The 23,433-nt window shown below is 36.2% G+C and overlaps 1 protein-coding gene across 1 annotated transcript in view; it reads left to right on the plus strand.

The window, feature by feature from the left end:
* The first annotated feature begins 19,762 nt into the window (after positions 1 to 19,762).
* Positions 19,763 to 23,433, plus strand: part of CYBB (cytochrome b-245 beta chain) — a 38,959-nt gene continuing 35,288 nt past the window's right edge. Inside the window, exons 1-2 of the mRNA XM_002762769.6 lie at positions 19,763 to 19,820; positions 22,384 to 22,479. Coding sequence (XP_002762815.2) covers positions 19,776 to 19,820; positions 22,384 to 22,479 — 141 coding nt within the window. The 5' untranslated portion in view covers positions 19,763 to 19,775. The remainder of the gene's footprint in view (positions 19,821 to 22,383; positions 22,480 to 23,433) is intronic.

Here is a 23,433-nt window from a genome sequence, read left to right on the forward strand (position 1 = left end):
AATGTTCATTGCAGCACTGTTTACAATAGCAAAGACCTGGAATCAACCCAAATGCCCATTGATAATAGACTGGATTGGAAAAATGTGGCACATATACACCATGGAATATTATGCAGCAATCAGAAATGATGAGTTTGTGTGGTTTGTAGGGACATGGATGAATCTGGAGAACATCATCCTCAGCAAACTGACACAAGAACAGAAAATGAAACGCCGCATATTCTCACTCATTGGCGGGTGATGAAAAATGAGAACACATGGACACAGGGAGGGGAGTACTAAACACTCGGGTCTACTGGGGGAAAAGGGGAGGGCCAGTGGGAGGGGGAGGTGGGGAGGGATAGCCTGGGGAGAAATGCCAAATGTGGGTGAAGGGGAGAAGGAAAGCAAAGCACACTGCCATGTGTGTACCTACACAACTGTCTTGCATGCTCTGCTCATGTACCCCAAAACCTAAAATCCAATAAAAAATTAAAAAAATAAATAAATAAAAGCCCTATCTCTAAATACAGTCATGTTAGATGTTAGGATTTCAACATACGAATTTTGGAAGGGCACAATTCATCAAGTAGCAATAAATAACATTTTAACCTTGCAGGCATGTAAGATAAGTGAAGTAAGTAGAACATGTATGTGTGAACATAGAAAAGGATAGAAGGACCAAGGAAATGCTAATACTCATTGATATATATGAAAAATATACATGAAATACATGGGGCACACCATTTTTACTTTAGGAATGTGAGGCACTCTGTATATATGAAGTCTTAATTTGGCCACACATTGGTGACACCCATCTTGGTCCCATGTGTCCTCTACCTAGGAAATGCAATTAAACTCTTAGTTGTTCAGCAGCCTTACTGGCAAGCTACAACTGTAGCCAGGTGTACTTGTCTCAGCATCTCTCAGAGGATAGTGTGTATCACTGGTCCCAAGCACTTTCCTCTGTGGACCCCATACTCAAACCTCAACTCTGGTATTTGTAACAACACCATTAACAGGGAAGACTGATGCAACAGAGAGAAAGGATGAATGCCCAATCCATACCCCAGGATTTAGTAGTTCTGCTTTTTCGAACACTGTCTTATATGTGTAAACCTAGCTCATCTCTTTCCCTTTGAATATTGCTGTGTGCATTAAAATTTACTTGGTAAATGGTGATTTTAGCATCTTACTATGTTCTGTGAATCTTTTTTGTGTCCTCTGGGATAGTTTGCCTCGTGATTTACTTGGAGGCTATCATTGCATCAAGGTGATTTCCGATGACAGATGGATTGTATTAATGATCTCAATCTTTAACCCTTCCCTAAAGGTACACCCTTTGCCTTGTGACTTTACATTTTCTTCAATCAAAAGACAAAATGTAATTCCCTGTCCTTTGAAATTTAACTCAACCATGTGGTGTGTTTTGCCCAGTGGAATGTTAGCAGACACAATACTAGCGAAAGCTTGACAGAATGCTTGTCTGCCTGGGCTTGCCCTCCTGAACCTCTTCCATATCTATATGAAGGATATGCCCAAGCTTGCTCACTGTTCCCAGAAGGAAAATAAAACACACAGAGTGTGAAGCCAATCCTAGGCAAACCCAGTCTATAGGACTCTCAGCTTGCTGCAGATGCCCAGACAAACCAAGTTTAGATTAGCCATCTATCATCTGATCTCTATACTCATGAGAAATCATCTTCAAATATTGTTTTAAGCCACTGAGTTTGGGGTAGTTTCTTATACAGTAATATCACCTAGACAAAATCTGTAGCCTCTTAACTTGTTTTCCTGCTACAATATTCTCCTCCAATCTATTTCTTACTGAAGTCATAGTGCTCTTCTACAACACAAATCTGATTACCTTATTTTCTTTCTTAAACCATTTAAATATAAGTCTTATATTTATCTTTAGGTTAAATTACAAACTTCTGTGTAATCTTGTCCCTGCTTATTCAACTAGCCAGTCTCGTTTCTTGGCATTATCTTTTCCATCTATAAATTTCAACAATGGTGAGATACTTACATATCCCTTACTGAGCCATTCTCTCTCTTGCTTCTAGGCCTGTAAACATATTGTTTTCTCTATAGGGGATATGTGTTAATTTTCTAGGTCTGAAATCAAGGTATCAACAAAATCTCACTCCCTCTGAAACAAGCACTCATCTTTGCATCTTTCTAGCTTCAGGAGGTTGCTAGTAATCCCTGGCATTCTTTAGCTTCTAGCTGCAGCACTTCAATCTCTGCCTCTATCATCACATGATATTCTTCCCTCATGTCTTCACATCCTCTTCTTAAAAGGACACCAGTCATGCTAGATTTAAGGTTCATTTACTTCAGTATGACCTTATCTTAACTAAATATATCTGCAACAATCTTACTTCCAAATAAAGTCACATTCCATGGTACTGGTATTTAGGACATCAACGTATTTTAGGGAGGACACAATTCAATCCATATCAGCATAGTCTTCCAAATGGCCTTTTCTGGCCATTAATCTACTCTTTCATCAGATCACATCCTTGATATCAGTTTTCCTTGGAAATCATTCCTTGTCTCCAAGATCTAGTTAAGTACCACTTCAATGTATAAATGAGATATCTTGAGTTGCTGAATATGGAACAATTAAAAACTTTGATTTGGTGGCTTCCAAATTAATGGGATCTTATTTTATTATGAATGTAATGGTGGTACACCAAGGTTTGATATTGGCTTTGTTTCATGCTACATACATATCTTTAAGGCATATTATAAAGCCAGATTGGACCAGAAATTAAAGTACTTTCATGACTTTCTCTCAATTTCTCATTGCTGTTTCCTTTTGTACATCAGCATTATGTGTCTTTCCAGATGCAGGCAAGCTTTCTTTGCTCTTTGTCACATAGAAACTTGTGGCCATCCTGTTGTCCTGCCAAGTAAGTTTAGGTATTCTTGAGGTATTACAGTCTCTCACAAAAACAGAGATAGGGTATCCAAAAATTCCAGGTAAAATAATCTGGTTTGCACAACTTAGGCTAGTGTTAACCAGTTAACCAACCAGCTATGGCCTGGGATAAGGTTATGCAGTTTAAACATGATTTCTGTGGGTATGTGGGTTTCAGTGTTCTCTGTAAAATGGGATTTATTAACTGGTGTTTGAAGCCACACACTAAATGTAATGGTGTTCATCATAGTGTAATTATATGACAGACTGGCTTTGCCTACATAATAGTAATAGTACTAATGAGTCAGAGGACATAGATTCTTTGACTCGTTAGTACTATTACTATTAACTAACAGTAATATTATTACTAATTCTCAAATTAGTAAGGAAGATTTGCTTGTTTATTGTCAAATAGCACATTGAGCTGTGGATAGCTGTCTCAATAATGCTTTGATAAGAATGTTTCCCCATTCCTTTCCTGGTCTAGCTTTCATAAACTATAAAGAAGAAATGAGGAATGGAGAGTTCACAGACTCCAAGAAAATAAAGACTAAAATGCATTTCCTAATAGACCTTGATGTCATGGAGGGCAAGACATGCCTCTCATTTATCTTTGTCTTTTTTTTCCTCCCCAGAAACTAAAATATTTCACGGGCCATATAAATCTTCTAGTAGTCTGAATTAAAATGGACTAGACCAGGCCATTTTAAATTTCAGATACAAGCTGATTTGAATACTATTGAAAGCAATGTATAAACAAGATGTCATGGGTTGCTAAATATGAAATCAATACTTATAAACTTCTCATGTTACACCACTAACTGCACTGTATATTAATTGCCTGTGAACACTTACTTCTGCACCATCCACTGGGCTATGAGTTCCATGAAAAATGAGAAAACCATGTTTATCATGATTATCACTCTTTCCATAATACCTAGCGTGGTAGATTGATCATAGTAATAAAACCATGTAATGGCTTTTCTTTATCGACACTTTATGCCTGCAGCTTTGTGGTACCATCTCACTCTGAGTAATTGGCCAAGTGACTTGCTTTGGCCAATCAAAATGTTAGCAAATGTGATGCAAGAAGAGATTTGAAAAGCTCACACCTGTAATCCCAGCATTTGGGGACACTAATGTGGGTGGATCACATGAGGTCAGGAGTTTGAGACCAGCCTGGCCAAATTGCTGAAACCCTCTTTCTACTAAAAATACAAAAAATAACCAGGTGTGGTGGCTCACACCTGCAATCCCAGCTACTCAGGAGACTGAGGCATGAGGATCACTTGAACCTGGGAGGAAGAGGTTGCAGTGAGCCAAGATTCTGCCACTACACACTAGCCTGGGCAACACAGTGAGACTCTGTCTCAAAAAAAAAAAAAGAAAGAAAGAAAAGAAAAGCCCATATATATCTCCTCTTGCTGATTTGTACGATTTGGCTCACTCACTGTTGCATCTTTATCTCATCATGGGAGTATGTCTGGGTTAGCCTGCTGGAAAAATAAGAGAAACCAGTGAAGAAAAACTGGGCCCATCCTAAACTAGCTAAGAGCCAGATGCTTTTCAAACATATGAATGAGTTCAGCCAAGATCAACAGAGCCACCTACCCAACCCAAAGATGAGTGTAGATATACAAGTGAGCCTGGTGAAGACCAAGAGAACTACCCAGACAGCCCATGGATCCTAGAACAATAATGCATATTTAATATTCTAAGCCATGATGATCTGGAGTAGTTTCTATGCCACATTTTTGTAGCAATGAATGATAAATACATTTATTCCTGGTCCTCTTTTCTCTCAAGCCTCTTTAAATAAATTCTCTAAACCAAAACAGTAGATCAATTATTTTCTATGCTTGTTTTCATGCATTGAAATAAAGTGTGCTGCATTGAAATAGGATGTATAATTTGTTTTGATGGAATTCTCTCACCTTACTTATTTTAGGCTACATTTACGTTTATCATTTCTTATAACTTATGAGATGATGGACCTTGAAACTGTGACTCTCTAATTTCCTACATGTCTGTCTATTCTCTTTTCCAAATTAATATATTTTATAAATATAGTCACGATTTTTTCTTTTTCTTTTCACAACTATTCTTAGCAATTTTATTTTTCCTCTTATCTCCCAGACCTTATGTCACTCTTATTCACTCAGTGTTATGCCAAAGCCATTGCATACTTGGTCATGAAAGCTAATTCTTAAATTTGCAGAAATTTTGTGAGCTGGATATTAAACATAACCATCTTTGAAATCTGCCATGGTGGGAGTATTTACACCACAGAAATTGGCAAATTCCACAAATCAGGGTTGCCTCCCTAAACCCAGAGATGCAGTTGTTAAACATGTACTAGTGTATGTACCATTGTCTGTACCATTTGTACTTTATTGCTGAAACCCACTCACCTTTCAACCTCTATCAGAGGGGCAGATGTACTGCCTGAGGGATTAGAGAGCTCAGAGGAGATAGGTAAAGGCAGTAGAGTATCTGTTAGGATATAAAAATTTGATTTACTATGCATTTGTGTCTCATGGATGCACAAATTTCTGCAGCACTTTTTCTACAGACCGTCTTAACTGGAAAAGGCATTATATGTGTGGGTATGACCAAAACTCTAGCACTTACTTTCTTCACTGGTGCTGTGATAGAAATTAGTCAATCATTAGCTGCCCATCCTACAAAGTCCCTTCTTGTGCTTGAAGAATCCACCATGTTACAGAAAGTGAAAAGCTGAAATATTTATTCTCTTTAGTCCTTGGCAGATGGAGCAAGAACACAAACATAATGAGATGCTTCAAGGACCTGCTATTTGGTGGTGGTGATGAGAAGTAGGAGAGTTTATAATCTCATTCTACTGCCAGTGCTGGTGGCAGATGCCAGTGACCCAGAAGTTTTCCTTTGGCATTCCCTTGGCTTCCTTCTGTTATTCCCTTGTTTCCACTGCTACGTCTCCAAACTTCCTGTCGATTCATCAAGACATTGTATAGCTTTTTGTTAAGTTATGTTTTGCAGATTAATCAAATTTGGCTTATATTGTTTGCAACTAAGTGCCCTGCTTAAAACAAGCAACATGCTGAGAAATCCATGAGGGTGCCACCAGTGGATATGGGAAACATGAAGTGGATGTTGATGCCACCACCTGGATATGGTGCCTGGTTTATGCAGCTAGACTTCCACTAATGGATTAACTCAGTTGAAAGGAGTGTAGCTGACTTTCACATTCAGTTATGCTTTTTCTATAATATTAAAATGCTTCATTTAAGTAATTTAAATAACAGTAAAGTGTGCTGCATCAAAATAGGATATATAATTTTGAGAATGGTATAGTCACTAACACTGAGAGAAATAAGGTATATATTTTTTTCATTAATCTGTTATTGTTCTCTCTCAGAGCTTAACCTAATAGTTTCCACCCATCGCTTTTCCTTGAGTATTGTAAAATTAAGTTAAATTTTCTTGGCTGTTCCTTCTTTGACTGATTGTCTTTGGCTCCTAAACTCTTTAGAAACTTTGCACCAAACGCAATAGCACCATTTATGCCCTGATTTAGAAAGAACTAGATACAATTATGAATATATTTTCTTAATATCTGAACTAATATTAGAAGAATATATCTGCCTCTTCATGACATTTATCAGAAAGTAAGACTCTGGATTTCACTCTAAGTTTTGTCCTTTATTTTGTTGTGACAAAAACAAAAGAAAATGTACTTGATGGCAAGGTCTTTATGAACATTTTTTGGCTTTCTATTCAAAGTGAGTTTTGTTACATAGTCAAGTTCATTAATTTCACATAGAATTTTAAAGCATGCTCTTTGAATATGAATTAGTTTTTTTACAAGGATATAAAATATTTTATTGTTTCCAAGTCAAATCTATGAAACAAGGTACAGTCAGAAAAATAAAGATTTGATTCAACCTATTTTCTTAGATAAATGTTAAAATATTATATATACATTTCCTAAAGTGGTACCAAAAATGAAGCTAATTTACAAATTTTAAAAAATCTAAACAGTAAGAGATAAAACAGAAAAATACAATAAAGACAATATTCTAATACTAAATTTATATTTACCTATGTAGTCAGTTTTACTGGTGTTCTTTATTTCTTCAAATTGCTTCTAGTTATGCTTACTATCCTTTAATTTCAGCCTGAAAGACTTCCTTTAGTATTTCTTGTAGGGCAGGTCTACTAGTGACTAACTCCTTTAGCTCTGTGTTATCTGGTAAATATATTTTCTCTATTATTGAAGAATAGTTTTGCCTGATATAGAGTTCTTAGTTGACAGATTCTTTTTTCTTTCACAACTTTAAACATGTCATCCCACTTGGAATTTGTTGAGCTTCTTGGAGGTGTAGATTCAGGTATTTTATCAAATGTGGAAAATTTTTTGATAATATTTTTCAAATATTCTTTCTCCTCCTTTCTCTTTTTTTCTTCTGAGATTTCCACTACGTGTATATTATTATGCTTGAGGTGTGCCACAGTTCTCTTAAGCTCTTCATTTTCTTCATTTGTTTTTCTTTCTGTTCCTTAGGTTGGATTATTTTATTTGATGTATATTCAAGTCTACTAATTCTTTATTTTGCCTGATCAAATATGCTGTTGAGTCCCTCTAGCATATTTTTCATTTCAGTTACTGTACATTTTCAGATCCAAAATTTCCATTTGGTTCCTTTTTATAATTTCCTCCTCTTTATTGATAGTTTCTCTTTCTTGAGACTTTATTTTCCTGGTTTCTTTTAGTGTGTGTCAATGGTTTTCTTTCATTCTATGAGAATGTTTTAAAACTGTTGATTTAAAGCCATTATTTAGTGTGTCCCCACAGTTTCTGTTAATTACTTTTTTCCTTGTAAATGAGCTATATTTTCTTTTTCTTTCTTGCATAACTTATAACTTTTTGTCAAAAACTGGAAGTTTTGAATATTATGATGTAGTAAGTTAAATTATCTTCCCTCTCTAGGGTTTGCATTGTTTGCTGTGTGTTATAGTCATTTTTTTTTTGTTTAGTGATTTTTTTTTTCTTTTGTACAGATAAGGTCTCACTATATTGCCCAGGCTGATCTCAAACTACTAGACTCAAGTGATCCTTCCAACTCCAACTGGAATTATCCCAGCACATTGGGAGGGTCACTTGAACCCAGGAGTTTGAGATTAGCCACACATGGCTGTTTAGTGACTTTCTAAACTAATTTTGTAAAGATTGTATTTTTTCCCCATAAGTGGTATACAAGGTATCTCTTCCTTTAGCAGAGTGATCAACTAGTAATTTGACAGGGATTTACTTGAACATCTGGAACCAACTTCTAAAAAAAGAAAAGAAAAAGAAATACGTACTCCCTAAGTCTTTGAAAATAGGTTCTGTGTTAGGACAACGTTCTAACCCTTAGCCAGACATTTACAATTCTGTCTTTACCTTCACTTTCTGCTTGCTCTGAGACTAGAAATCAGCCAGAGGTAGAAGTTAAGGTCTTCTTAGTCCTTACTCCACCTGTTTGACTATTAGGCAGCTCAGGCTGCCATAACAATGCTTTACCCTCCTTTGGAAGATTATTTTTTTGAAGGCTACTTGCAAGGAAGTTTGAAAGAGCTATTATTTGCTTTTTCATCCTTTATATTGAGGACAACAGAAAACAAGGAAGATAATAAAACCTTTGAAATAATCAAGACAATGCCTGCTATGCTGGTATTTAACAAACTAAATTATGCTGGGGAAATGTGAGTGGAGACAGCTAGAGAGAATCTCATTTTGACTCTAGGTTTGCATTGCTCGTGGTGCCTCTTTGATTTCAGCTATTTCATCAAAATAGTAATTTTATATATTAACCTGAGACCCAAGAATTTCTCATAATTGGGCCATATTGCTAGCTGTTTTATGAGAGTTCTGGGATCTACAGTCAAATATGTATCATAAATCCATGGGCACTTTCCCATTTTTGATGGGCAGGTTTCTTTTCTGTCTTTTTTATTTTATTTTTTTTTATTTTTTGAGACAGGGTCTCTGTCACCCAGGCTGGAACACAGTGGCATGGTCACGACTCACTGAAGCCTCAAACTCTTGGGCTCAAGCAATCCTCCCACCTTAGCCTTTTGAGTAACTGGGATTACAGGTACACACTAACATGCCCAGTTAATTTTTTTAAAATTTTTTGAAGAGATGGGGTCTCACTGTATTACTCAGACTGTTCCCAAACTCCTGGGCTCAAGCAATGCCCCAGCTGCAGCCTGCCAAAGTGCTGAGATTACAGGCATGAGCCACCATATCTGGCCAGGTATGTTTCATTTTTATGTGCTGTTTCACCAATCAGCACTTTTAAAACTGAACCACGCTTACAGGACTGGTAAATATCAATCCAATTATATATAGATATTTAAATTTCAAAAGAGAGTAGAAAAATTTAAATGACTTCATAGTTATCAATTTTTTTAATTATGATTTCGTTTCCACCAAAATGTTAGCCTGTGTTCAAAACATTTATTTAATCCATTTAGGCCAGAGCAGTTTAGCAAGGAAGATAGGTGCAGTCCCAGAATTACATACAAATCTGGTTTGAGTCTGAATACCTTCATTTCCTTGAGCTGGGGTTAGTATTCACATTTTATGCTTATAGTTTCAAGTTTAGAATGTGCAGATGTCTTTGTACATCTGTGAAAAAGTAAACTCTTGTAATTCATTTGTAGTCTTGCTGATTTATTTTCTTAGAATTCTTTAATTACTGAGATACTCAGTCTCAGAAAGCAATTCTGTAAATGTCCCAAATGGCCACAAATTAATAATCTCATATTAAAATATAATAAAAATTCATTATCTTTTTTATACACACTATAAAACAGGCTGATGTGTAACCCCTGGTTTACCAATAGGAAGTTGACAGTGACCTCAGTAACGGGTCATATTGGAGAGAAATGAGGGGAAGCAGATGTTGTGGATTGAGGCAAGGGAGTGAAACACCTCAAAATGGCTGAGGCTGTGATAGGGAAGAAAAAGCTTGGCTCGAATTAGGAAGACGTGTACACCACAAGAATCTAGTTTCATTTTGTTTTTAAATAAGAGTCTGTAAATGTTGTTGATAGGAAGCTAGTCTACTTCAACTAAGGACCAGCTTCTGCCTTATCCCCCAAGAAGACCATTAATTCAAGGTTGATGCAGTGTTGTCCTTGTTAATTAGCTTTACTGAAGACATATCAACAACACAAAGGGATTATAAAACAGGAAAAGGAAACACAGCAATAATTATTGTGTATCCCTTCTCTCTAAGATCATCATCATGAACAGGAAAGTCCTTTATCAGCCATATCCTTTCTTGGGACAGATATTCTGCTTTATTCTGTGACCTATTCCTCATCTCTGTGAGAACCACTTATATCCACCATGACATTCCCTTCCACAAACTCCAGAGCAAGCCTCACATCAAGTAACACTCTAAGTTTCTCCACCCAAGAACATCACCCTTTCATTTTACTGTACTGAGCAGTTTAACTATTCTCTGACTCAACCTCTAACCCCTAGATCAGGCAGTGCCTTTTAATTCCCAAAAAGCCCATCCAAGTGTCTGCTCTAACAAAAGGGCAGCCTCTCCTCAAAACTAATTCCCCAACTCCCAGAGAAATGTGTGCACACTGAAGATAGCTTCTGATATGTTAGATTTTACAAACCATTTTATTTTAAAATAATTTCATGCAGAAGAGAAAGCTATTACAAAGAAATCCAAGGTATTCTTGATCCAGATTCATCAACTATTAACATTTTGTCACATTTACATTGTCATTCTCTCTCCATATTATTTTTTCTGAATCATTTGAGTATAGGTTGCCTACATTTCAACATTTCAGTATGTATCTTTAAGAGAAAGGCCATCACCAGTAATGTGACAAAGCAATATCATATGCTTTCTCATGCCAAAAATGCATAGCCAAAAATACATAACCTAAATTTAGTCCTTAACAGATATCAGTCACACCTCAAATGAGGAACATGCTACAAAGTAACCAGTCTGTGTTCTTGAGAGATGTCAATGTCATGAAGAAAATAAAGGCTGAGGAACTGGCCCGAAGTAAAGGAGATTAAAAATACATGACAACTGGATTCCCTGCATGATTATATATTGAATCCTGAACTATAACCCAAAAAAGTCACAAAACAGAAGATTATTGGGACAGTTGGCAAACTCTATGAACTGTAAATTAAATAAGAATATTGTATCCAGGTTACATTTTCTAATTTTGACAATTATGCTGTGATTACATTATGCTAACAGATTTTTACATGTGAAGACATATGTTTACGTGAAACATCTTCAATTTCTCATTAGCAGGCAGTGAGATCCTATTAGTTTTGTTAGGCCAAACATTATTGTGCTTAAAGTATTAAACGGGCTAGATCTCAGGGTCGTATGAAGTCCATATGCCTTTTCTCTTGGACAAAGTTCTATTACAATGCCAGCATTTCTAAGGAAACTGACACTTGAAGATCTCACCTAACACTCAAGTTACTGGTTAATATATTCACAATGATAAACCATTGCCAACTTCTCAAGGTGAGACTATGAGAGCTCCAATACATCTTGGAGCAAAGAAAAGTGATGGAGGAGACTTAGAGACAGAACTTTCTCCTTTAGGTCCAGCTGAAATATGCAGAGACTGGTTGTGAGAACCTAACACTTCTTCCTCAAGAGACTTCTTTAGGCTTCTGAGCAGGTTTTGCATATTGGTTACTGCAAGAACCTGTCAGTAACATCTAGGTTGTCAGAAGGAAACTGAAAACCAAGGGTCATTGTGATCAGTTAAATGGGGAAGATTTATATTACATATTGCAAACTGAAAGCAGGATGGCAGAGTTCAAGCTAGGGGTTTGGGAAAGCAGTTGAGGCTCAAGAAATAATTTTATTATTTACAACAAAGTCCTAGCTTTATAGAGTGATTCTGGTGGCTCAAATAAGCAGTGATACAATTAGACTGTCCAGATTTAAATCCCAGCTTTTACATCAAGTAGCATGCAACACTGGCAAGTTACTTTATCTCCCTGGACTTGTATATCACATCTGGAAAATGGTGTATTAGCTTCCTACTAGTGCTGTAACATATTACTGCAAACTGATGGCTTAAAACAATGCAAATTTATTTTCTTACAGTCTAGAGGTCAAAGGTCTGGAATCAGTTTTACTAGAGTAAAAGAAAAATGTCAGCAGGTCTTCATTCTTTCTGGAATGCACACTAAACTCCATCTCAGAGTCTGCTTCCCAGGAAACCCAATCTGAAAGAATAACTGAGACATCCAAGTATCTTGTGCAGATCAGACTCAATAATTTTCTAGAGGATAATTCAAAATTCCCTTGCCTTTTAAAGATTCTAGAGCTGCATTTCTTGACTCATGACCCCTTCCTCCCTATTTAAAGCCAGCAGCATAATATCTCTCCTCTTTGACCTCTGATTCCATCCTCACATTCTCTTTCTCTAACCCTGAACCTCTTGTCTCCCTCAAATAAGGAACCTGTAATTACACTGGGTGCACCCAGATAATTCATGAAAATCTTTCCATCTCAATAGCCTTAACTTAATTACACCTGCAAAGTCCCTTTAACCACGTGAGGCAACATATCCACAGGTTCTAGAGATTAGTACCTAGACATCTTTGGTTGGGGGCAATATTTATCCAACTACAAATGGATATGATAATTTTACATACCTCATAAGGTGGTTGTGAAAAATAAATGAGACCAAGCACATAAGACATGTGGACTGTATAAAATGCTCTATAAACGTCAGCTGTTGTTATTAAGACCAAGTTGTTTGTAAAAATAGATTTTTCAAGAAAATAAGCCAATATAACACAAGATGCATATTGAAATATTTTAAATTCAAATCAATAACTAGAGATTTCCCTTATACTGATGAGTTAATGTATACAACCATTTAACATAAAGGGTTAAAATGTAAATCTTCATCACCAGACATTTTCACTTTTTATTAAGTGAAATACCAGTAAAACCCATATTCTTAATACCTTTAATTGCCTATGTCAGTAAACTACCCCTTCTTCCCTGAATGCCTCTTCTTTTACTTTGTTATTTTCTCTCTCAAACAGGAGAGAGAACATTTGGATCCTGTTCCAGCAAACTTATTCAACTTTTATTAACTTTTCAGATTCTGGTTATGAAATAAAAGTGAGTTTCTTTATACCATGATTTAGCGAGAACTTTTCTTGATATAAGCAGCAGAAATACAACTGGAACTGTTTTTTCTTTTCTTAAGCAGGAAGTGGTAGTGGTGGGAATTTATGGCTTCTGTATCCAGGTTAAATACAGTGATATGGCAACCAGGTCCAACTTCAAGAATAAAAAACTTGCTCCCCTACTGTCAGCTTGTATAGGGATTTTTCTCAGTGAAGAGAACGATGTTGCCCAAGATCATTCAGGGTCATCCCAGCTGTGGTCACAATAAGGCCTCAGCAATCCCATGAGGAGATCTGAGTGATCTTCTCATGGGATGATCTCCTCATGGGACTGCTGAGGCCTTATTGTGATCACATGATAATTCAACTGCTGCTTCGGCCCACTTCTGTTTTCTTATTTTTCATTGCCTTTCACAAGTATTTACCTCCAAGAACACTCCCTAATGAAACTCCTGCACACTAAACTCCATCTTAGAATCTACTTTCCAGGAAACGCAATCTAAAAGGATGATTGAGATGCCTAAGTATCTCAGGCAGATCAGACTCAAAAATTCAAACATTGTAATCACATCTGTCTCCAGACCTCTCGATCCTTCCCTAACTACTGATTCTGATTTTATGTTGGCGAAATCCTTATGTAGCTATTTAGCACAAGGTTGTCCAAATGGCCTATGGCAACATCAGGCATACATCATTCACAAAGAGAGCAAAGCTTGACTTTCTTCTCCAGAGTTCCTAAAACTCCACCCCATGATGCAAAAAACTAATTGGTCTAGCTTGGGTCAAATGCCCACCCCTGGGACAAACACTGAGTCCAGAGGGACGAAGTTATCTCAGTAGCCATCCTTTGGCAAGGAATGTGGGGCCACACAAATCATAGAAGGATGTATAGTAGGAGCACGACAGTCCCAGAAAGAATAGAATACATGGCAGAGATAAAGGGAACACAAATCCATTTTTCATTAGCACTGGAACAAAACTCATTAAGCATCTTGGCATAGTAACACATCTCCCTTTCATCAGAAATTTTATACATGCACCTTGAAGTAACTAGAAACATAATTTTGGGGGAAGGTAAGCTGAAATTTATTTTTATTAACATGACAGTCTACAACTACTGTATTATTTCATTTCAGAAATTTTTGACTACCTACTGTAGAAGCATAATATTGAGGTTTATGATTAAAATTTTTGATTTGAAGAAAAAGATCCAGAACACATTCTCTCACTTATTAGCTACAATCTTGAGAAAGCAACCAAGCTTTTCTGAAAATTAGTTTCCTAGGTAAAATATGGATCACTGAGCAATCACTGGGCAGTTATAAGGACAAAATAGCATATATACATGAAAGTGTTATGCATAATGTCAAAAGCTTATGAAAAAGTCATCATTTCTCAGGTCTGAAGATACATTTTAATAACCTGAAAACATTTTTAAAAATATGTTCATTATCCATATATTTTCAAGGAAAATAATGATGTTATTGATTGTGGTAATATGAAGGTTGCCTGAGAGTCTTACCACTTTCAACCTGCTCACAACGTAAATTTTGTTCTCAATAACTAATCATGGAAAGGGGCATATTATTGTATATTCCTGTTAAATTTTTCAAATATAGTACATGTGACTCTGTGAGTAAATGTTTCCTCTAGAGCATTCCTTAGAAAGTCCTCAATTTAGCTAGCAGTGCTTGCAAGTTTGCATTTTCTGTAACAGTTCTTAATCAATCACCATCATCATCATGGTCATCTCAATTCCTAATCATGTCCTGTGACTATGTGATAATCCAGGCATCAATCTAAAATCTAAAAAGATTTGTGCTTTACAATCCATAGTGAAAGACTAAACAAAGCAATGCTTTAAATAGAATTCTTTTTAATTAAGTTTTCTTTATATCAACATGGAAATAATTAGGCAAAAATTGAGAAAATGTGTGTCATATCTAATATCAGTCTCTCACAGTGCCAAATTAACTGACTAGAATAATGGTGATTAAACTCTGTAGACTATTGCAGGGGAACATAATTTTTAATTTAAGCTTTCAAGAATGAATCTCGCACCAACTGCAAAATCAGGGAATTTCCTAGACTTGGGTCTGCTTCTCCTCTCTCACCTTTTTCTCAACCAGAAATGTTTAGGTTTTCAATCACAAGCCTGAGGATGCTGGCCATTACTGCCTATTGGGAATGGTGAGTACTACCTTACATTCAACTGCTGTCTAGTTTAGTACTAACAACTTAGGACCCTGACAATGAAAGCCAATGAGGGTGGAAAAGGGTAAACCGTTAACTAATGCATAGAGGTTCAGTTTTCTTCATCTCCATGTCTAGTCAATGCCTTTCAACTAATACCTGTTGCTCTTTCATAAAACTTGCTGCCTGTCTTTCTAAGAGCAGTTCACATTACATTTTACTTAACCAATGTTCTCAAAAGGGAAGTTAGTTACTTTCCGTAAAAGAAAGACTTTACTATTCATTGCAGCTATCTCTCTTTCTCCAGATGTAAAACTGATTGAGATGCTTAAGGTTCTCAAGAAATTGCTACTCACAGCCTTATGATTACTTTCATAAAGGGAGGAAAAAGCAGAAGAATGGAATGGTTGATTGCCCAGGGAAAATATTCTTTCTTTTTTGAAGTTTCTTCTCAAATTAGGGAGGGAAGGAAAAGAAGTGGGAAAATGTTCAAGAAATAAGTTTATGTGAAACTGGAAACATTATTTCCTGGTATATGCAGATTTATGATCTCCTTGTCATTTCCTCCCCAGCAGAGCACTGGCTTCAGGAGGTAGGTGGAAACGTATGAGAAAGGCTTGAAAATGTAGGTGGATAAGGGAAGGTGAGCCAACAGGCAGGGAAACAGAAAAGTGGGGATAAGTGCAGAGGAAGAGACTGATGAGTTTCAAGAGCTGATGGAGAAGCAGTCATCTTTGTAGAGGAGTTTGAGAGTGGCAGAGATGAGGGGAGAAAGTGGATTTTTAAAGATGTTTTATTTTTCTTTAGGTGTAAAGGCCTCATTTCTTTAATTACGTTAAAAAATGAATACAGAGATGAATAACTTTTTGTATCAGTCAGAAAACAGAAACCACTGTACTTTAACAGGGGGAATTTCAGACCAGGAAATTTGCTACATGGATTATGGAAAATTAGAGAATCCCAACACAGGGTGCAGAGGCAACAAAACATAAAGATGAACAACTACAGGAAGTGGTTACCAACCTAGGGGGTTGGGGGAAACTAGGAGGTGGTGGTGTAACTTGAGTTCAGAAGCCAGGGCCACCTGGCAGAATCTAGAACTACAGTGGTGATGGCCAGCAGGAGCTCATGCCACAGGCGGAGAGGCTGACTGGTGAAAACTGGAGCCTCAGTGCAGATGCAGTTCCTTCATGGATGCCACTTGAAGCAGAAAGCTCAGGGAAGAAACACTATGGCTTATCCCCTGCTCTTCATTCTCTGATCAAGTCAACATACTAGAAGCCAGAGGGCCAAGGAGCCTGGCAATACAATTCTCTCTGAAACACAGTAGAGCAAGGAAAGGAGGAAATAGACCTCAGAGCAAGAAGCAAATAATGGTCACGTGTTTCGATCGTCTAAGTGTGTTTCTTTGAATTCATCTCTGTGTGGAACAGAACCATGAGGCCAACTTCTCTTTATGTGGGTTGCACATGTTTGAAGAGCCATAGAGGTCAGAAAAGTACCTTTCCTTGAATATTAAGAAGTGAAAAACACTACTCCATTGCCAATTATCATGATTCTAGAAGCCTCTCAAGTAGTTCATAGACAGCAACCAAAAGAGTGTATGTGTGTTCTTTCTCTTTCTTTTGTTCCCTTTTCTCCTCCCATTCCTTTTTTTTTTTTACTGCCCTATTAGCTATAGCTGCTGTACAACCACCCATGTGCAATTAGTCAATATCAATCTCATAATGGGGTTACTATCCTACCCTCCTCTCTCTTTCATGTCTTGAAGAGTGGGTAGCAACAAGGATAAATGATGCTACATTTAGATTCTGACCCTGTTTACTCATGTAGCATATAGGATGACATGTTTGCCTGCAAACACAATTGTCATATAAACATTTTGGCATATTTATTGTATTTTGTTATGTTTTCATTTCGTATAGTTGTATGTGGAGTGACTTAGTGTAGGGTTTTCAGTGTAGGCATAGTCAGGCTTTTTTCTAGTATCTTAGTCAAAAGTATAACCAAACTTCTTGGGTTTCAAATCCCAACTCTACTATTTCCTAGTCATGTGAACTTGGCCAAGTAATTGAACTGCTCCGGAACTGTTTCCTTATCTGTAAATAAAATCATAATAATAGAATCTGCTTTACAGTGGTTGAGTTGCAAGGATCAAATGAATTGATGTGTGTGTATGTGTTTGCATGTGCATCTGTATGTATATTACACACATATATGCAGTCATATCACAACTATGGGGGATTTGTTCTGAGAAATGTATCCTTTTGATTTTGTTGTTGTGTAAAAATCATAGAGTGTACTTACACAAAACTAGGTAGTATAGTCTACTGCACACCTAGACTATATGGTGTAGCCTGTGGTGGCTAGGCTACAAACCTTATAGTTTGTTATTGTACTGAATACTGTAGGCAATTCTAACACAATGGTCAGTATTTGTGTATCTAACCATAGTTAAATATAGAAAAGAAACAATAAAAATAAAGTATAAAAGATTTAAAATGGTACACTTGTATAAGGCACTTAACATGAATACAGCTTGGAAAACTAGAAGTTACTCTGGGTAAGTCAGTGAGTGAGTGGTGAGTGGATGTGAAGGCCTAGAACATTTTTGTACACTCCTATAAACTTTATAAACACTGTATACTTAGGCTACACTATATACATAAAACATTTTATTTCTTCAATAATGAAATAAATTTAGCTTACAGCAACTTTTTTGTTTATAAACTTTTTCTTTTTTAACTTCCTGCCTCTTTTATAATAACCCTAAGCTTAAAACAACAAAGAAATTACAGCCATACAAAAATATCTTTAATATCCATATTCTAGAAACTTTATTCTGTTTTTAAAACTTTTATTTTTATTTTTTACCTTTAAAACATTAAGACACAAACACACACATTAGCCTAGGCCCACACAAAGTCAGGATCATTAATATCACTGTCTTCCACCTCCACATCTTGTTCCACTGGACAGTCTTCAAGGGCACTAATATACATTTTTCTGAAATACCTTCTGAAGGCTCTGCCTGAGGTTCTTTTACAGTTAACTTCTTTAAACGTAGGAGTATATTCTAAAATAATTATTAAAATTATATTCTAGTAAATAAATGAACCAGTAACATAGTTGTCTATTTTATTATCAAATATTATGTAATATACATAATTGTATGTGCTATACTTTTTACAACTGGCAGCTCAGTGGGTTTGTTTACCCCAGCATTGCCACAAACATATGAGTAATGTGTTATGCTACAATGTCACTAGGTGGTAGGAATTTTTCAGCATATATATATATATATACACACACACACACACACACACACACACACACACACACACACATAGAGAGAGAGAGAGAGAGAGAGAGAGACAGAGTCAGAGTCTTGCTCTATCACCCAGGCTGGAGTGTAATGACACAATCTCAGCTCACTACAACCTGACTTTCAGTTTCAAGTAATTCTACTGCCTCAGCCTCCTGAGTAGCTGGGACTGCAGGCACCCTCCACCACACCTGGCTAATTTTTCTTTTTTTCTTTTTTGAGACAGAGTTTCGCTCTTGTTACCCAGGCTGGAGTGCAATGGCGCGATCTCGGCTCACTACAACCTCCGCCTCCTGGGTTCAGGCAATTCTCCTTCCTCAGCCTCCTGAGTAGCTGAGATTACAGGCATGCTCCACCATGCTCAGCTAATTTTTTGTATTTTCAGTAGAGACAGGTTTCACCATGTTGTCCAAGCTGGTCTCAAACTCCTGACTTCAAGTGATCTACCCGCCTCAGCCTCTCAAAGTGCTGGGATTACAGGTATGAGCCATCATCCCTGGCCAACACTATTATAATCTTATAATATTGTCAACTGTCATGCATATGGTTCATCATTGGCCAAAACATCTGTATTTATATATGTATGTTTTACATCATATATATGTGTGTGTATATAAATATATAATGTCTATACATTAACATAAACACACATACATATATAGACATATATAGCACATAAAATTGGCACATATTAAGCATCTTGTAAATATCAACCATTGCAATTGTCACTACTTTTCTCAACAAGGCTGTAAATGCTGTTCCAGCCTGTCAAAATCACACCTGTTTAATGTGTTTTATGCAGCACCAAGTCATATCTAGTTGAGTGACTTAAAAATTGCTAGCAGATAACTGGTTAGTTAAAAAGTTAGTTCACCGTGTAAAATACATGCCATAAAATGCACTGTTATTTCTCTCTTAGTTGTAGAAATTGGTTTCGTTTTCCACTGTGTTTACTTGTGACTGTATCATTATAGACTTTTTTTTTGTAGTTGTTGAAGTTTAAAAATTTAAGTTGGTTATGAATACAAGCTTTTAAGTTGACCAATAATTATTAGCCAACTGCTGATAAAAGAAAGGAAACATATTGCCCCAGGGTTGCTGTTTTCATTTCCTCATTGGAAGAAGCAGCATCGTATAGAAGAAAAGCAGACACAACACATTCAATCTCTGCCACCATGGGGAACTGGGCTGTGAATGAAGGGCTCTCCATTTTTGTCATTGTAAGTACCAACAAGAGATAAGTAATAAATTCTCTGACTTTTTGGGGTTATCTTGGAATCTAAATAGGCCAAATCTTTTTTGTTCACTTGGGAAATTGTGTTGAAACTAATTTACCATGTGAACATATATCTATCTGTAAACAGACTAAGTGCATTCTTCCAAATTCCTTAATGGAAAGAACATATCTGGGGGCTCACTTCTAGCTTACTTCTGAATTCCTAGGAGGACTAACTTAGCCAGCATTTCACAGAAGGAGTAGAAAATATTTCATGCTAATGATCTCTGATTCTGAGTTGTTTAGTAATGTTTACTCAGACACATATATCTATGTGTTTATACTACTTTAAAAATGACCAATTGAAATTTTATACCATTTTCTAAATAAAAAGTATAAGATTGACTCATGTATGGAAAATTAGCCTTTATTTCAGTAATTACACTAAATATAATACAATTTCTCAAATTTCTTTTCAAAATAAGTACCTTCTTTTCTCAGGGATCTAAATTTGATTTATTTACAAGATTTACAAAAATTCAAAAGACAAGAATGGAAATAAGTCATCTAGATTCAGATATATGTAGTATGTATGTATTATATATAATTGTATATATATAAATCAATATAGTCTATCTTTTTTTTTTCAACACGGAGTCTCTCTCTGTTGTTCAGGCTGAGTGGCAGTAGTGCAATCTTTATTCACTGCAACCTTTGCTTCTTGTGTCCAAGCAATTCTCCTGCCTCAGCCTCCCGAGTAGCTGGGATTACAGGTGCCCGCCATTATGCCCAGCTAATTTTTGTATTTCTAGTAGAGACAGGGTTTCACAATGTTGGCCACACTGGTCTCAAACTTCTGACCTCAGGTGATCTGCCTGCCTTAGCCTCCCAAAGTGTTGGGATTACAGGCACACACCACGGTGAAAATGGTGATTTTCTTTATTTTAAAAAGTACAGCCAACTTCTGTACTTTTCAAAATAAAGAAAATCCACCATTCTCTTAAAATGGTGTTATCAGCAAAGAAATAATGGACAAATTGGGTAAATACAAATGTGGTTTTTAAATAGCCTTTCTAGATAACCAATAGAAGCATTACACAGATGTTAAAAAGAACAATTATGAATTGAATATGAATGGAACATTTGTAAAAATTTATCATGAAAAATATGAGTCTTTGAGTTTTAAATATAGAAAGAAATTAGTGGCTTAAATAAAATAAAAACGACAAATATTTTGTTACAAAATTGTTTTATGCCAAACTAACATTCTACTGCAATAGAGAATTCTTCTAAAAATTTGAAGCTGTAAACTTAACTTCTTATCACCATTTTTAAGAGCAAATAATCTCTATAGAAAATAAGTTCAAATTATGCATTTAGCACTTTATACAATTTTTCACATGAAATGATCTCCTTCTAAATTACATACTCATACACTTGAAAGTGAAAACACAGCTTGGAAAGTCAGAGTAAAGAAAAAATGACAAAGTCAGGAAATTGGGAAGTTGCTTTTACACCTTTTTCTTTGTAAAGATAGAATATTATACCAAAGACCGAGGGAAGAGAGGATTGTAGTCATAAAGTTTCAGTGAGACAAGATAAATGAATTTTTAAGATACATTGCACAGCAAGGTAACCATAATTAACAAGGATATATTGTATATTTGAAAACATATTATACCTAAGAGTAAATTTCAAATGTCTCACTACATAAAATGATAAATGAGGTGATAAATGTTAATTTTATTTAATCACTTCATGCTGTGTGTGTGTGTATATATATGTATCAAAACATCACATTGTACCCCATAGATGTATACAATTATTTGTCAGTTAAAAATAACTTTTTAAAAATATATAAAAATGTATTTCTTTTAAAAAATAGAGTATTATCAACTGTCGATGGCATTTAATAGCTTCAAAGCATAGTTGAGAAAAGATCATTATAGAGCTGAAGGTAGAGAACTGGGTAGTGTTGCCACTTGATCCAATCAATACTTAGCATAAAATGAATTGTCATGATCTAGAAAGCTGTTTTTGTTGTAAATCCCATGCCCCTCACTATGCTCAATATTCTTTCCTTCAAACGTTAAGTAACACTAACCAAGGAGAATGAAAGTGTCTGCATTTTCGCTGATGACACTTCACTAGCTGGAGTATTGTGTGGTAGAGGGAGGTGAGTGGCACCGTGAGAACAGAATGCAGTGTCATACTGGTGGAGGGAAAGCAGTAACATGTTGCCTTCCTTTCTCATTTTAAATAGAGTGGCCTGCTATCAACTACCTATCTAAGGTTAAGCAAAAAGGAGGAGAAAAAAAGGGAGGGGGGATGTTAGACTGATAATTTGGCATACTGGCCAAATCATAAAACAATCATGGAGAACAACAGGGTGGAAAGGTTAATTATAGACAGTGACACTGTTGAGGAAAGAGCTGGCTTTAAGCTGGTTACACCCACCTTTGTCAAAGCTGGACTTCAGGAAGTCCTGACCCTTATGTGACTCCAATCTTTTATGGAATCTACTGTTGAAATACAAAAACTTCATGCAATTATTTCTGTTTGTGCAGCTGGTATGGCTGGGGTTGAACGTCTTCCTCTTTGTCTGGTATTACCGGGTTTATGCTATTCCAGAAACATTTTTTTACACACGAAAACTTCTTGGGGTAAGTATCAGTTCCATCCAATGCAGTATTGGCTGACTCACATATCTCATCAGACATTCTTGTTCATCTCCCTGTTAGCATTTTAAATAAATATTCTGACCAACCCAAACAGTACCATCAGCCTCACTCCCTCTATTGCAACTTCCTGGGCAAGAGTCATTAAAACCTTCCAGTCTGGGACCAACAAAAGTGGGGCAGAGGGGCCCAGTGTCATCCCTCCCCACACAAGGACCATGTGCCATTGTTTATCTTAAAGGAGAAATCTAATACTCACTCTGAAATGGAAGGCCAGGTTGGAGTAATCCATCTGAAAGTGACACGTGTGGGACAAGTGGGACTTTCCATATTTTCTAAGTTATCTGATTCCTGCTACTTTTTTGCATGGAGAGCCCTGCTCCTAATTACATGTTATGAAATGATCTTCATAAAATCAACGTGTCTACATATGGAGACAAGGAACTTGCTCAAGGGCCACATCTGTTGACTAGGCTCGTAGAGTGAAGGCCCTTCAGTTTCCTTGGGTCCTTTAGTATTCTGAGTTTCCTTGAACTGTCAGGCCTCTTGCCTCTAGAAAACATTTGTTACATCATGCTGAAACTATGACTTAATTGCCCAATATTAATGATTATATGTATTATAAATAATTATAGCATGTAATTATACTATATTATTATAATTGTTGTTAACTTATTCACATTGATGCTTTCTCCTTCCAAAATATGCAACTTCTTTAGACATTACGAAGATAATAATTATAATGCCAAAGCATTATACCATACAAATTTAAGTTACTGTTAAGATCAATCTAAGTGCTAAGAAAATATTTTAAATCTTTAAAAGTTTTGATACTTAACTCTAGTTAATGATATGCACCTTAAGTGTTTAGGGGAAAGTGAACTGATGTCTGTAACTTACATTGAAATGTATCAAAAATTAGATGAGTTGATGAATAGA

Source organism: Callithrix jacchus, chromosome X (genome assembly GCF_049354715.1).
Source record: "Callithrix jacchus isolate 240 chromosome X, calJac240_pri, whole genome shotgun sequence".
Classification (NCBI taxonomy): Eukaryota; Metazoa; Chordata; class Mammalia; order Primates; family Cebidae; genus Callithrix; species Callithrix jacchus.